The sequence below is a fragment of the Arachis ipaensis genome, chromosome B02, assembly GCF_000816755.2.
Source record: "Arachis ipaensis cultivar K30076 chromosome B02, Araip1.1, whole genome shotgun sequence".
Classification (NCBI taxonomy): domain Eukaryota; kingdom Viridiplantae; phylum Streptophyta; class Magnoliopsida; order Fabales; family Fabaceae; genus Arachis; species Arachis ipaensis.
This window is the reverse complement of record NC_029786.2, coordinates 106,822,508-106,839,204: the sequence shown is the minus strand read 5'-3', so window position 1 is coordinate 106,839,204 and position 16,697 is coordinate 106,822,508. Positions and strand designations below refer to the sequence as shown.

General features: G+C 33.6%; 1 protein-coding gene and 1 long non-coding RNA gene across 2 annotated transcripts; both read left to right on the top strand.

Annotated features, from left to right (window-relative positions):
• Positions 20–488, top strand: LOC110268203. The gene is made up of 2 exons (XR_002356314.1): positions 20–168; positions 278–488. It is a non-coding gene; the product is annotated as an uncharacterized LOC110268203 (long non-coding RNA).
• Positions 7,109–8,395, top strand: LOC107628038 (uncharacterized mitochondrial protein AtMg00810-like). Its single transcript, XM_016330842.1, has one exon. The coding sequence runs from the start codon at positions 7,109–7,111 to the stop codon at positions 8,393–8,395; it is 1,287 nt and encodes a 428-aa protein (XP_016186328.1).

The window sequence follows — 16,697 nt, the reverse complement described above, 5'->3', positions numbered from 1 at the left end:
CCAATCAAGTTGTGTCACATCCTCACAACAAGCATCACATGCTGTCATGAGCACTACAAAGAAGAGGGTGCATGACGAAATAGTGGAGCAGAACCAGAAGCAAATTAATCATAGAAAATCCATTGATACCTTTGGCTAGAGAACATCTCAATATAGAGGTGTTACAAGGTTAGTGCTTTTGTTGCTGTTAGAAAGACTAGTGTTTGAACAATAATAGGTTCAATGATTTGCATATAGAATTGCTTTCTTATTAATAAATCTTTGTTAAATTATTTAGGCATAGGTGGACTGGTAGATATGAAGCTCATCTATGTTCAAACTGGTCCTTTTGATGTCACTGAACTATTTCTTTCAGGGTATTGTGAGGCTCAAACCCTACTTGGACTTTCTTTCTGAGGTTGGCCCTTACAAGATTATGGATGGATTATTGTGGCCAATTTTAGAGGTAGTAACGTCGGCATTGGAGGAGATGAACTTGTCAGAGGACACTATAATAAAGAGACAAAGAACTGTGTAAGCTATTTATACTACTTGAAGTCATGTATCAAGTACCTTGAGAAGGAATACAGAGCTCTTTGTAAAGTATAGCATCTTTTGTTTTTTCTAAAATTAGCTTTATTGTTTACTTTTATTCAGAGTTTATATGTTTACTTATTCTGCTGAATTAAAACTATATTTATACTTCTTGAATTTTGTGCATCTCGAATGGATAATTTGATGTTGCAGCTTATAAAAGATACAAGTTGATTCATGAAAGAAGACATTTTCTTTGTATATCTTTTATTTATTCATTCTATTCTTAGAATGTTTGTCTGTAGCATGCTGTGTTGCACTTATCAAAAATTTAGTTTTTAAAAGATTTGTGTTATAAAAGATTTAGTTTTTAAATTTTAATATTAAAAAATAAAATTTTAATTTGAGAATATGTAAATGAGATGAGATTAATGAATGTTTAGGATTTTAAATTGAGATTAATGAATGATTTGAAATTAAAAATAAATAACTACAAGGTTTGTGGAGGTTTGAAAACCTCACAAAATAGTTAATTTGTGTCAAATTGAAAAGTCAAATTGTGGGGGTTTTAAACTGCCACAAAAGTGATTTAAAACTGCCACAAAAGTTCAATATAAAACCTCCACTAAACACACAAAACCCCCACTGAATAAATTGTGGAGGTTTTTAAAAACCCCCACAAAAGACCTCGTGGCACCTCAAATTTTGGGGGTTTTGGAAATCCCCACAAACCATTTGGTGGGGGTTATAAACCTCCACAAATAAGAAAAAAAAACCTCCACAAATAAACAAAAATCTTGTAGTGAACACTTGGACGCTATGCTTTTTCTTATATAAAAAATTGCCATTTTTTAGTACTTTTAAAATTAGAGGATAAATTATTTTGTATTAAGTTATTGTACAATAATTTATTAGAATATTAAGTAACTATGACAAAAAGTAACAAAAGTAAGTTTTTGGAGCATCTTTTAAATGTATTATTAGGATTATATATACAGGTATTTTTTTAATTTTATATTCTTGTAATAGTAAAATAACTCCAAAAAATAAAAATTTAAAACAAGGATTTTTCTTTCTATATTTGTAAAAACAAAAATTAAAATTTTAATAATACATCTTTTTATATTTACCTTTATTCAAGACCAGGTATGCTACACATACAAGTTTTTTTGGTTTATAAGTCTTACAAGTTGGCACAAGCCCAACAAAATACACGCGCATTACACTCCCACATTCAAGAGTAAATACACGCACGTTACTCAACCACTTCCTGTTTCCAAAGCGCGCTACTTACCATTATGAACGACTCTTCTTCTTCCTCGATGAAAACCATAACTGTCATTTTTTTCGCGTTTCTCCTCCTCCTCCTCTTCTTCCTTCTTCTTCTCCTCCTCCTTTGTGTTTCTCCTCCTTTTTCTTCGTGTGTTTCATCTTCATTGTCGTATTTCTCCTCCTTTTTCTTTTGATTTTGCAACATTATGTATTTTTTCTTCTTTGTTTGATTTTTTCCTCCCAAAAAGAATTATGAGAATATGAAATAAGAAGATGAAGAAGAAGAAGCAGCAGAAGATGAGGAGGAGGAAGAGGAAGAGTTCTGAATTATGCAGAACTCGTCAGAATAAAAATACACCCAAATATCTTTGTTTTACACCCAAATATCTTCGTATTACACCCAAATATCTTCATTTTACACCTAAATTTACTGCAGATACAAAAATGAGTTATGTTACGTGTACACTAAAATCAGCCACCAAAGTCAGCAAGGGCTGCAAAATACACCCAAAATACACCACAGAAGGGCTGCAAAATACACCATATTAAAACAAGCATAAACTATAGAATGCAAATACAACTATAAAACCATCATAAAAAATAACAAAAACCAGATTCATGAATCATAACTAAACAGAAACTAAAATAATTCAACTAAAAGAATAAGACAATTCACCCTCCGTCAGATGAAAAGTCATAAACTGTAAATACATCCAAACTTTTATAAAAATACACCCAAATATTCCTGATTTACACCCGAACGTCTGATATAAAATGGACAAGATTATATTAATTCTAATCAGAAATAGTACATTAGATTCAATTCAAATAAGGAAGAATTAACAGCAAATTTCACAGGCAAGGTTCACGCACTGGTTCATCTGAGAATCTGAAGTTGAATTATCCATTATCTTCAAAAACAATTTCAGAGCTTGATGTCAAAAAATAATGGAAATCGAGAATAACAAAGAAAGAGAACAGAGAGAGAAAAGCACGTAAATGAAGCAGGAGAAAGCAGAGAAAAACGCACGTAAACAACGAAGGAGAAGGCAGAGAGAAACTCACAAAAGAGATCGAAGAGAGAAGACAAGAAATTCGAAAAAGGAAACGGAATCCTTTCAAAAATTAAAAATCTCTTAGAGGCGCGTGAAACATATGTGCATAACAAGAGCGTTTGAGCGTAATATCAATTAGAGAACTTGTAAGACTTGTATAGTAAAATCACTTGTACGTAGAGATTAATCCATTCAAGACATACTAAACAAGGATTTTTCTTGTAGTCTTTTTTTTTACACACACCGACACACAAACACCCTTCTTCAACATGCAAAAATTTGAGGGTGCTGATAATTGAGGTGCTTGTTCTTCTATTTTAAAAAATACAATCTTTCTCTTAATTTGGGTTCTGACTACTTCTGAGGTAGTGTTATTTCAGAGAGTTGAGTTGAGTTTTTTTCAATGAATAAAAATTGAAAAAAATAAAAACAATGAAGAACGAAGAACAGGCATGTAGTTTGTTTGGAATCAATTTGTGCTTTGTTTGACATGGTATTTGTGAACCAACTCTATGCCTTCAGATCTCACCCTCTTCTACTCACACCTTACACTCCTTTATATAGAATTAATTAGGCAGTTATCTCTTCCTGTTAAGTAACTGCTTGTTGTTGTATTTATGCCAAGTAGGATAGTTAGTTAGTGACATTCACTCTATATATAGCTGAACCTGTAACATTTACAATTGAGATTCACCAATCAAGTTTTCACTCTCTGCAATTCACATCAAGAATTCAGAGTTCAGAAGTACTCTTCCCTTGTTCTTGAATGTTCAGTGTTCATCCCTTATTGCTCATAACTCGAACCGTTTTTCACATGGTGCGGTGAGCGTGGAGTAAGGTTGAAGAACTTGAACTGTTGGTGAAGAGTTAGTGAATCCATACCTCATCGATCTCTTCCTCCTTTTCAATCACGGTGATTCTTTCTCTTCTTGATTCGATTTGATCATCTGTTCGTTTTCTGGCACTCAAAATCTTGATCAAGAACTCCTCTCTCCTTTCAATTCTCGATCAATGGCTAATCGTCCACCAAATCCAGTTCCCGATGCGACAATTTCCGGAATCGATCTTCAAACCCTAGCGAGTCTGGTTAGTCAACAAATCAATCAGACTCAATCACCAAGAACTCATGCCTCTTCAATCGTAGATCCGACAAGTCCCTATTATCTGCATCCAGGTGAGAGTTCTGGTTCACCGCTAATCTCCATGGTTTTAAACTCAAACAACTATCACAGTTGGGAGAGGGCCATGCTGCGTGCACTAAGCTCAAAGAACAAGATCAAATTTGTGAATGGAAGCATCAGTAACCAGAACCAACAGATCCTTTGTTTGAAGTGTGGGAACGATGCAACGACTACGTCATCTCCTGGATCACCCTCTCACTTAGTCCCGACATAGCACAAAGCGTGATGTGGCACAATGTCGCTTCAGATCTGTGGAAAGATTTGAAACACAGATATTTTCAGGGAGATGTATTCAAGGTAGCAGGATTGGAAGAAGAAATGTTCACTCTGAAGCAAGGTGATTTGAACATGACCGACTACTTCACTAGGCTGAAAGTATTTGGGAAGAGCTGGAGAATTTTAGGCCCCTACCTAACTGCATACATTGCAAGAACGGGAATTGTACGTGTGGAACTTTTATGAGAGGATACAGAGATGAGACCTATATCGTTCGCTTTCTCAGAGGCTTGAACGAACAATATGCGATAGTGAGGTCACAAATAATGCTGATGCAACCTTTACCAAGTATTGAACAAGCTTTTTCACTGCTTTTGCAACAAGAAAGATAGTTCCAATGTAGTGAACCCCTCACTGAAAACAAAATCTTGATGAACAGCGCTGCTCCATATCAACCCTCAACACAAGGAGGAAGGGGCCGAGGCAGGGGAGGAAGAACTACTGGCAGAGAAAGAGGACGAACAAAAGTCTGTACCTATTGTGGGAAAACTGGCCATCTAATCGATACATGCTACAAGAAGCATGGTTTACCTCCTCACCTCAAACAAGAAAGCAGTGCAATCAACAATGCTATCACTGAAGACGAGAATTTTGCAAGAATCGGTGATGACCAGCTAGTAGAGGATAGTAGTGCAGAATTGGAATTCACAAGAGAACAGAAGCATGCCTTGCTAGCTCTCTTGAAGCAGCCGTCTTTGGATACACACAAGCCTCAACATGCCATAAACCAAATTGTCGCATTACCCTCTCATCAAGGTATTGCTCATACCATGTCTGTTTCAACCTTTAAACCTAGCTCCTGGGTGATTGACTCAGGAGCGAGCGATCATGTAGCATACTGTTTAAAGTCCTTTCACTCATTACATAAAATAGAACCCATACTTGTTAGGATCCAGATGGAACCAATACTGTTACTTCAACAGCTGGGACTATAATTTTCTCCAAAACTTTTTTTCTCACAAAGGTCTTGTACATTCCAAGTTTTAAGTTTAATCTCATATCAGTTTCCAAAACGACTAACTTGCTCAAATGTGAATTTGTCTTTGATGAAAAATGTTGCAAGATCCAGGACTGCCTTTCCTCGAAGATGATTGGTGTAGCTGAGCAAAAGAAGGGACTTTATGCATTTGAAGACCTAAAACCTGTAAGGAACTTTCAACTAAGACCAACAATTGCAGCAGCATTCTTCACACCACAAACACAACATCTTAGCAATAGTAATAAGCTGCATGACAATAAGAATAGAAGTACCTCAAACTTATGGCATCTTAGACTAGGTCACTTACCAAATGACAGAATTTTTGTATTGCAACAAAATTACAATTTCATCAATAAATCTGATCTTTGTACCAGTCCTTGTGAGTCTTGTCATTATGCTAAGCAAAAGCGTTTTCCATTTCCAATAAGCATGTCTATGTCAGAAGAAATATTTGATTTAGTACACATAGACATATGGGGACCAATTAATATTAATTTCACTGCTGGACACAAATACTTTCTCACAATAGTGGAAGATAAAAGTAGATTTTGTTGGCTATTTTTCATGAAACATAAATCTGAAGCTGCCACACTGCTAAAAAATTTATTCAGTTAGTTCAAACTCAGTTTAACAAAACTATTAAACAAGTTAGATCAGACAATGGAACTGAGTTCAAACTAACTGAATTCTATGTAGAAAAGGGTATTATACACCAAAACACATGTGTTGAAACCCCTCAACAAAATGGCATAGTTGAGAGGAAACACCAACACATTTTGGCAGTAACCCGAGCAATTATGTTTCATGCAAACTTACCAAAGAAACTATGGCATTATGCTGCCGCTCATGCCATATATATCATCAATAGAATTCCCAGCAATATTTTGAAAAATAAATCCCCTTATGATATTCTTCACAAAAAACTACCTGACATACTCAATTTCAAGGTCTTTGGATGTTTAGCATTTGCTGCAACCATTCATGCTAATAGAAAAAAGCTCGACCCAAGAGTTAGAAAATGCATTTTCTTAGGCTACAAACAAGGAGTAAAAGGGTACATTTTATATGATCTATATTCTAAAGAAATTTTTCTCTCCAGAGATGTAGTTTTCTATGAGAACACTTTACCTTTGTGCAATACACAGAATTCAGAACTCTCCCAAAAGTGCCATGCATCATCAACTCAATTATCAGACCCTCTTCTTTTTGACACCACTCCTTTCAATGCACCATCAACACACTCTGCATCTCATTATCACAGCATCACAAATCCAAACATAGCACCACAAGGCCAAGTGGCCAATTCACCACAAATCAGTGCACCAAACACACTATACAATCAACAGGATACTGCTGCACCTCACATTCCTCAGAATGTTGGCCCGATTGTTGAAAGACCTCACAGAGAAAGAAAACGTCCCTCCTACCTAAAAGATTATCATTGTTTTCTAACTACTAGCTCAACTACACCACCAACTTCAAGTAGGTACCCTCTTTCTCATGTTATGTCCTATCATGGTCTATCCGAAAACAAAAGAAAATTCTCCATTGCCTTGATCACCAACACAGATCCCAAAACTTATGAGGAGGCTGTGATGTATCCCTGTTGGCAAGAAGCTATCAAATTAGAACTTGCTACTCTTGATGAAAATCGAACCTAGTCACTCACTACTTTACCAGCTGGCAAGCATACAATTGGATGCAAATGGATTTTTAAGACCAAGCTTAAGGCTGATGGAAGTTTTGAAAGATGCAAAGCCCGACTGGTAGCAAAGGGATTCACCCAAATTCCAGGGCAAGACTATTCTGACACCTTTAGTCCCGTAGTGAAAATGAACACTTTGAGGATTCTTCTAGCCGTTGCAGCTGCCAAAGACTGGTTCGTCCACCAGTTGGATGTGAACACAGCTTTTCTACATGGAGATCTTGAAGAGGAAGTCTACATGAAACCACTCCCTGGCTTGAATGTGTCCAATCTAAAGCTGATATGCAAATTAGAGAAGTCACTCTATGGCTTAAAGCAAGCCAGCAGACAGTGGAACTCAAAATTAGCTAACACCTTGATCAAATTTGGCTACACTCAGTCAAAACATGATTACAATTTGTTCACAAAGGTTACTGGTTCTGGATTCACAGCTGTGATAGTCTATGTCGATGACTTGGTGCTTGCGGGAAACTGCATCAAAGAAATCACAGCTTTGAAGCAACATCTTCATGACCTTTTCAAAATTAAAGATATTGGAGAATTGAAGTTCTTTCTCGGTTTTGAGTTTGCTCGAAGCAAGAGAGGAATAACAATGTATCAAAGAAAATATTGCCTAGATCTACTGGAAGAATATGGGATGCTTGGATCCAAGAGTTGTTCAACTTCTATGGATTACACTTCTCATCTCTCTAAAGAGTCTGGAGACCCAATGCCAAATGCTAGTGAATATAGAAGACTGCTAGAAAGACTTTTATACCTAACCAATACAAGACTCGAAATTAGCTTTGCCGTTGGAAAGTTAAGTCAGTTTCTTGATTGCCCCACTAATAAACACTTCCAAGCCGCTCTAAGAGTCCTGAAGTATCTGAAATCAGCTCCTGCCCAGGGCCTTTTATTCAAAACCGAATCAGACTTACAGCTCACTGGCTTCTCAGATAGTGACTGGGCCACCTGCCCTGACACGAGGAGGTACATATCTGGCTATTGTTTTTTTCTGGGCACTACGTTGATCACATGGAAGAGCAAGAAACAGGTTACTGTTGCTTGCTCTTCCGCTGAAGCCGAGTATAGAGCCTTGGCTGCCTCAACATGTGAAGCTCAATGGATCGTCTTCATCCTTCAGGATCTCACAGTTCCAATCCTCAAACCAGCAGCTATCTACTGTGATAATCAGTCCGCATTGCACATTGCGGCGAATCCGGTGTTTCACGAACGTACCAAACACATAGAAGCTGATTCCCATATAGTGCGCGACAAGGCTCAAGCACAAGTTATCAAGCTCCTTCCCATCTCCACATTACACCAAACTACAGATATCTTCACTAAAGTCCTCTCCCCTGCACCTTTCTCCTCCTGTCACTCCAAGCTTGGCTTATGTGATCTTCATAAGCCCAACCTTGAGGGAGGAGTGTGAACCAACTCTATACCTTCAGATCTCACCCTCTTCTACTCACACCTTACACTCCTTTATATAGAATTAATTAGGCAGTTATCTCGTCCTGTTAAGTAACTGCTTGTTGTTGTATTTATGCCAAGTAAGATAGTTAGTTAGTGACATTCACTCTATATATAGTTGAACATGTAACATTTGCAATTGAGATTCACCAATCAAGTTTTCACTCTCTGCAATTCACATCAAGAATTCAGAGTTCAAAAGCACTCTTCCTTTTCATAAATTATTATATTTCATATATTCTAGTATATTTAATTGTAGTCTAAGTGACTACTACATATTAGTTCTAGGGGTGTCCGCGGATCGGATATAGCCGAAAATTCAATCTGATTCGCACAATTTCTATTGGATCAGATAGGATATGATATCCGCGTTTTTTAGTGTCGGATTCGATCCGATCCGATCTGCACATTTGCGGATCGGATCGGATATCGGATATCGGATATATCCGCATAATTAAACGTTCTCTTTTTAATCATATTTCTATATAAAAAAATTCGATAAAAATATTCCTTTCATACTTTTAAACTTATTTATTCCTAAAATATTTTTAATCAAACTCTTTCTAAATAACAAAAATAAAATAATACAATATATGAATAATAATTACTAAGTAAAACATACAAACAAGTAAATATAATACCAAATATATATATATTTATTTATTTTTTAATTATTATGGTGCGGATCTACGGATCCGCGGATCGGATACGCGGATGTAGAGCAGATATCCGAGATCCGATCCGCAAAGGGTGCGGATTGGATCCGATCCGATCCGATCAATTTGTGGATCGGATCGTATCCGCAATTTTCGGATCGGATGCGGATATTTACCGCGGATCTGCGGATACGAGCCGATCCATGGACACCCCTACATATTACCTTATAAAAGATACAATTAACGTAATAACGATATTATACATTCAAATTTTTTTCGCAATTAAGTCTAATTAAATTGGTTTAAATCTAATAAAAATCAGCTTCATTATTAACGTGTGTGAACACACTACCTTTTCATATCCTTCTCCTTCTCCTTCTCTTTCTCCTTCTCCTTCATTGTTAGTAGCAAATTTCTTGCTATTAAGGTCTTAGGCGCTCAACATCCATATTTCCACTTTAGCGACTAATTAGCAAGGAACACTTCCCTAACGAAATGATTTATCCGTTGCGACGAATTATCGACGACTGTTTTCCGTCGCTAATCTAATTTAAATTTTACAATATTATGCGTCAAATTGACAAAAAACTAGTTGCTCGCTAAAAAAAAATCTTTGGCGACAAATTAATCGCAAAATGTATTTTAAGTCTTCGTGACGGATTAGCTCGGAACATTGTTCTTCACTAATTAGCCCTTTTGCACAGTTTATTATTTAGCGACAAACTAGTGTGCGAATTGTTTCTCGTTAATTGTATATCAAACACTTGTGACGGAATAGTGACAACAATATTCTTTGCTACTTTACTTTTATTCGATTGAACTCTTAAGTGACTAGAATTCTATAACATTGTCACTTGCTAATTAATTTGTGGTAAATTAGCGAAAAAGTTTTTGCTACTTTTTTTTTAGCTACAAAATTCAATTTACGAAAAATAAACTTACTCATAAATTTATCGCTAATCAGTCGTTTGTCTCAAATTCGAATATTTTGTGACCGTTTATTAATTTTATTGTTAGTACGTTATTAATTTCTTGTTAATTAGTGATGGATTAATAACAAAAAATATTTTTCGCAAAAGTTCGTCACTAATTTATCAAATTCTTATAATTAACGATAATTAAAGTAGTGCAAAATTACACTTGTTTAATTTGTCCTTTACGCAGGTTTAATTTTTCTCTTTATTTATTTTTGGGTACATTGGGGTCTAATTTTTAATTACTTATAGTATTTAATTAGCAAGCCTCCACTCACCACAGTTCATGAATCTGAGTCCAAGAATCATTACACCTATTTAACTTTAACATTTAGCAACGCATATATATGCTTTAATTTGGTTGTAATTTTTAATTAGATTTGTATTTTTTTTAATTAGGTCTCTACACTACTTTTAATTTTGTAATTACGTCCTTTTTATGTTAAAAATATTAAAATTAACATAATATTTTTATCAAAATATATGCAGTAAAAAATTTAATTAAGTTTTTAATTATAAATACCTTTAATTTGCGAAAAAATATTCAGTTAACTCTAATATTTTTTACACTAGAAAGAACTTATTACAAAATTAAAGTAATATAGAGATTTAATTGAAAAAAAAAGTATAAAGACCTAATTAAAAATTTGGTAAAATTATAGAGACCAACAAAATAATTAAACTTAATAATAATAATAGTAACTTGTTGTAGTGCTAATAACAATAATAATAATACTAGTATGCCTTAGCCAACTCTTTGTTGGAAATTTTTTTCTTTTTTTGCCGCCTTAGTCAACTCTTTGCAGGGGATCTTTTTTCTTTTTTTCTTATGTTTCATAAACGCGTTTTGGTTTTTTATTTTTTTTCTAATAAAACGCAGGTTGCGTTTTCCACAACTATAAATTTACACACCCATAATTTTGCATAACACATTATAATACAATATGTGTGCATAACACTATTTTTTTATTTTTAAATTATTTTTTGACATATATTTATATGTAAATATATAATAATTAATTTAATAGTTTATTTTTTTTAATATTGGCGTAGCATTTGTATATAGGACCTAAACTTTATTATCAAATAACTCACCGAAACTTCAATATGGGTTTGTTTCATACCATTCATCTATGCATCCGTTAAATTTATCTTCATTCCCACCAGAGAGTTCTTTGCACCGTTCTATAAAATCGTTTAGCTCTTTGCACGACATTGTGCAACTTTCCCATCTACCTGCTGATTCTGGTGACGCCAATTTGTCATGGCTTCGGTTGCATTCGTTGTAACATGCTTCTAGATTTAAGGCATCAACAATAGTTCTTGGAAACCATGGTTCTCCATGACGACGACGAATAAAGCTATCAAATTCAGCGATAACAGGACAAATAATTGTTCCAATAATTATCATTATTATTATTACATAAAACATATTGTGTTTAGTCATCTCTCTCTCTTTTACAATTACAAATTCATGATGATAAATGAAACTAGCTAGGCCTTATATAAGCCTAATATCATTGTTAATATTATTAATATTATTATATACAGTATGATTCTCTAAATAATTAGAATATTCTTCGTTTACTTTGTGCCCCTTCCCAATTCTAAGAGTAGTGAATTATCAGTGTAAGCAAAACAAAAAATCTTCACTATACAGTAAAATATTGTCTTAGAATACTTTATCATTTCAATTTTGTTTAACTCCTTCCTGAGTTCATTAAAGTAATAAAGGGTTATCAAATTACTTGACTGAAAATATATATAATTAAAAAGATTGCAAAAACTTTAAAACGTTAAAAATGTAACATCAATGTTGAGTATCATGTATAACAGCGAGGATAACAAGAAGAAAAAAAAACAGTTTTTACTTATTTATGAAAAGGTTAAATATATCTTTTATCCTTTGTAATATTTTAGAGTATTTTCAAGATCGCATATTACTACATCCCTTTTTATTCAATTTATTACATATATAAAATCTTTTAAAATTTTAATATATAATGTCTTTCCAATAAGTTCCAACAAAATTTAATATTTCTCCTCTAATATTTTTTTTAGATTATGCTAGGTAATTAATGACTTTTTTGAACAACATGAACAATGGATTTTAAAATTGACCCAATTCAAGTAAAGCATACTATATTCCAAATTACTCACCTAAATCTTAATATTAGAATAACCATCTGCACACCTAGTAAATTGAACATCCGAACACCTAATAAATTGAACATCCGATATATTCATTGTTCACATTGTTTAATATTTTTATTATTTATATATACTTTTCCTTTTTTATATGGTTAAAGTTCTTGTTGCTTAATTATTTCAATATCACTATAACACAACACGGTTGCTGCGACCCCTCGTCATTCTATTATTAACCAACTAATTATGTCTAGATATAAATTAGAGTAAAATATCGTTTTTGTTCCCAACGTTTAGGGTAAGTCCTCTAACGTTTTAATCGTCTTATTTAAGTCCCTAACGTTTTAAAATTGACTCAATATTGTCTTGTCGTTAGGAATCCGTTAACAGAATTGGCGGCAGGACAAAATTGAGATAATTTTGAAATGTTAGGGGACTTAAATAGGACGAAAACGTTGAGAACAAAAACGATACATAAAAACAGATTTTAATTTAATCTTTCAATAATATTAATTTTTCAATGTACATAATATTCAATTATTTTTTAATCACACCTAAGTAAATTACAGTTAATTACATTACTTTCATTCTAAATATATTAATTTTTCATAATTTTACTCTTAAAGTAATGTATTTTTTTATAAATAAATAAATTTTACACTTTTATTCTAAATAAATAATGTAATGTGATTAAAATGAAAGTTGAATAACTGTAATTTACTTAGATGTGATTAAAAAATAATTGAATACTATGTACAATAAAATTTAATATTATTGAAGGATAAAATTAAAATTTATTTTTATGTATCGTTTTTATCTCCAATATTTTCGTCCTATTTAAGTCCCAAACGTTTTAAAATCGTCTCAATTTTGTCCCGCTGTCAATTCTGTTAACGGATTCCTAATGGCAGGACAACATTGAGTCAATTTTAAAACGTTAGGGACTTAAATAGGACGATTGAAACGGGTTAGGAACAACTTTGAGACTTACTCCAAACATTGAGGACAAAAACGATGCTTTACTCTATAAATTATTAACATATTAATGGCAACAACAAATTATAATGTTTTATAATCATTGTTAATATGTTTTATTGTACGATCTAACTATTTGGAGTATTTCTGAATTTCCGACATTGTAATGAAAACTAGGACTCAGTTGGTTCGTTCAACCATGAACCATGATAGAAAATGTATTTATAAAGTATTTCTATGCTTAAGTTAATATTTATGTTTGTGTTTGCGATTATTAGATTTAGTCTTTTTTGGTTTCTCTTCTCTTTTATAGGGTATTATTTTTCTTCTCCTTATTGAACTAATAACTTATTTCTTAATGTGCATCATAATTCTGTGACTAAAACCCTAAAGTGGTCCTAAGATTGGACGAGTTATCCATAATCGTCCTTGACTTTTAAAATTCCCTAATGGTATCCTTCACATTCAGCTCCGGGACCCATAGTCGTCCTGCGACTCTTTCCGGCGTACAGTCAGCAAACGGAGTAATGATCTGGCACCTCCCAGGGCATGCTGTAGCCAGCAACGGCTAGATGACGTGGCAAATCTTAATTTTCTACCCAATGTGGTCCTGGTCCCATTAAAACCCTAGAAGGTAAGAATGATTATTATATGCAGTATCTATTCTTCCCTTCTCCTCCGTCCCATAATTGTGGTCCACCATAATTGTTGTTCTGGTGGCCTAAGGCCTCTCGAGGTGGAGACGCTGTTCTAGAAGGCGACCGTTGACAAGCCATTCTCGGTGGAGTATGCGAACGACATGCCGGGCTCGGTGTTCAGCCGGAAATGCAGGGAGGAGTGTGCGGCGGCGCTAGCGGAGTCGGCGTGGAATATGAGGGAGATTTCGAGGGTAAATGGTTCGTTGTTGAGGTTCATGAAGGAGGAGATACATGATGTTACTTCTCCTATGGTGTATTTGGCTATGTTGTTCAGCTGGTTCGCTTGGCATGTTGAGGACCATGACCTCCATAGCTTGAATTACCTTCACATGGGTTCTGGGAAGACCTGGTATGGCGTGCCGAAGATACAGTCGTGGCGTTCGAAGATGTTGTTAGGGTTCGTGGATATGGCTCTGAGATTAATCCTCTTGGTGAGTTTTCTTCACTTTTTGCAGGGGATAACAGAGTGTTTCTGTTTTTGGACTTTGGATTTCAATTTGCATTGTTACTATCCCCAACTCCCAAATTTTAGCTCCAAGTATGCAATTTGAGCTTCGAGCTTCCAATGGATTTCAATTTGCATTGTTACTATCCCCAACTCCCAAATTTTAGCTCCAAGTATGCAATTTTAGCTTCGAGCTTCCAATTTAGGTCAACATGTTCAGCGAAATCAAGTTGAATTGTTATAATTTTGACCAGAAGTGAAGTTAGGGTTTAGTTAGCTTTCTGCTGGACCAGAGCATAGTTTGTTAATTGAAGCAAGCAAAATTCTATGGGACAGAGGAGAAGGGAAGAAGAGATACTGCATATAATAATCATTCTTACCTTCTAGGGTTTTAATGGGACCAGGACCAAATTGGGTAGAAAATTAAGATTTGTCACGTCAGCTAGCCGTTGCTGGCTCCAGCATGGCATGGAAGGTGCCAAATCATTACTCCGTTTGCTGACTGTGCGCCGGAAAGAGTCGCAGGACGACTATGGGTCCCGGAGCTGAATGTGAGGGATACCATTAGGGAATTTTGAAAGTCAATGACGATTATGGGTAACTCACCCAATCTCAAGGATCACTTTGGGGTTTTAGTCTGATTCTGTCATGGTTCAAACTCACTTTCACATATTATTACTACTTAAGAAAAGTATATGGAACTAACTCCAAATCATCTAAGAATGAAATAACTTAATTAATTATAAATATATATAATAATTAGTTTTATTTATTTATAACTTAAAATATTGGTTATTAAATGTTTTACCATATTCAAATTAGGAGGAGATACGTTCAGTATCATTGCAACGTGAATCACGGAAACTGATTCAATTAGCTTCGGTCTCTTCACCCTCCTTCCCTCTCCAAATGCCTAAAACATAATAAATGAGAAACGGAAATATTTGGTAACAAAAAAAATAGCCAAAAACAGTCATAATTTGTCTTATTTAGCATTCATTAATTGTCGCATTGATGCTAAATAAGGCAAGTTCTGACTGTTTTTTCGTTAAGTATATATTTTTTTATAATTTTTTTGTTAACAACTAATAATACTTTTAAAAAATCACAAAAAATATATACTTAGAAAAAATCACCAAATTTTAAGAATAATAATATCTCATTTTTTTAATTATGCTTGTAAAAATCACATCAAAATTCAATCTCTAAGGTATTTTTTGAAAATATATATTTACTGTTGGGTATTGTTGTTGTATTTTTAAATTATTTAAAGGCATTTTTGTCGATAGTAAAATTCGGGTGCATTTTTATCAGCGTTTGAATAATTCGGGAACGTTTTTGGTGGTTACCCAAAAATTAATTTTTGGGTGTAAAAACTAATTTTTTGGTATAAAAATTAATTTTTCAGTGTAAAAACCGGTTTTTTTATATAAAAACCAATTTTTATATAAAAACAAGTTTTTGTTTTAATAACCGGTTTTAAATTTTACTAACCGTTTAATAACCGATTTTATCTTATGAAACCAATTTAGTTAATTAACCAATACTATATTTTTAGTTAACCAAAAAATTAGTTTAATTTTTAGTTTAACCAAACCATGAACACTCCTAACTTCAACCTCCATAGTAGCATAAGGAAAAATATTTTATTTATGTCTTTAATATTTATACACTTAAAATAATTATTAAATTAGTTATTAATATAAATTATATATTAAAACATAAAATATATATTAAAAACAAATTAAGTAATACATATATATATATGGAAATATATAATAATTAATTTAATAGTTTATATTTTTTTGATAAAGATTCCAACAATATTCCAAACGATCTTTGTATGCATCTCACAGCTTTATCTCTATTCCCACCAGAGGATTCCATGCACCGTTTTATAATATGGTTTGTCTCTTTGCACAACATTCTGCAAAATTTCCATCTAGTTTCTGATATTAGTGACGCCAATTTGTCGTAGCTTTGGTTGCATTTGTTGTAACATGTTTTTAGATCTAAGGCATCAGCCGCAGTTCGTGGAAACGATGCTTCTTCATGATCACGAATAAAGCTATCAAATTCAGTGATAACAGGACAAATAATTGTTCCAATTATCATTATTATTATTATTATTACATAAAACATATTGTGTTTAGTCATTTTTCTCTTTCTCTTATAATTACAAATTCATGATGATAAATGAAACTAACTAGCCTTTTTATAAGCCTAAAATCATTGTTAATATTATTAATATTATTATATATAGTATGATTCTCTAATTAATTAGAATATTCGTTGCTCAGTTTGTGCCCCTTCTCTATTCTAAGAGTAGTAGTGAATTCATTAAAATAATAAAGGGTTATCAAAT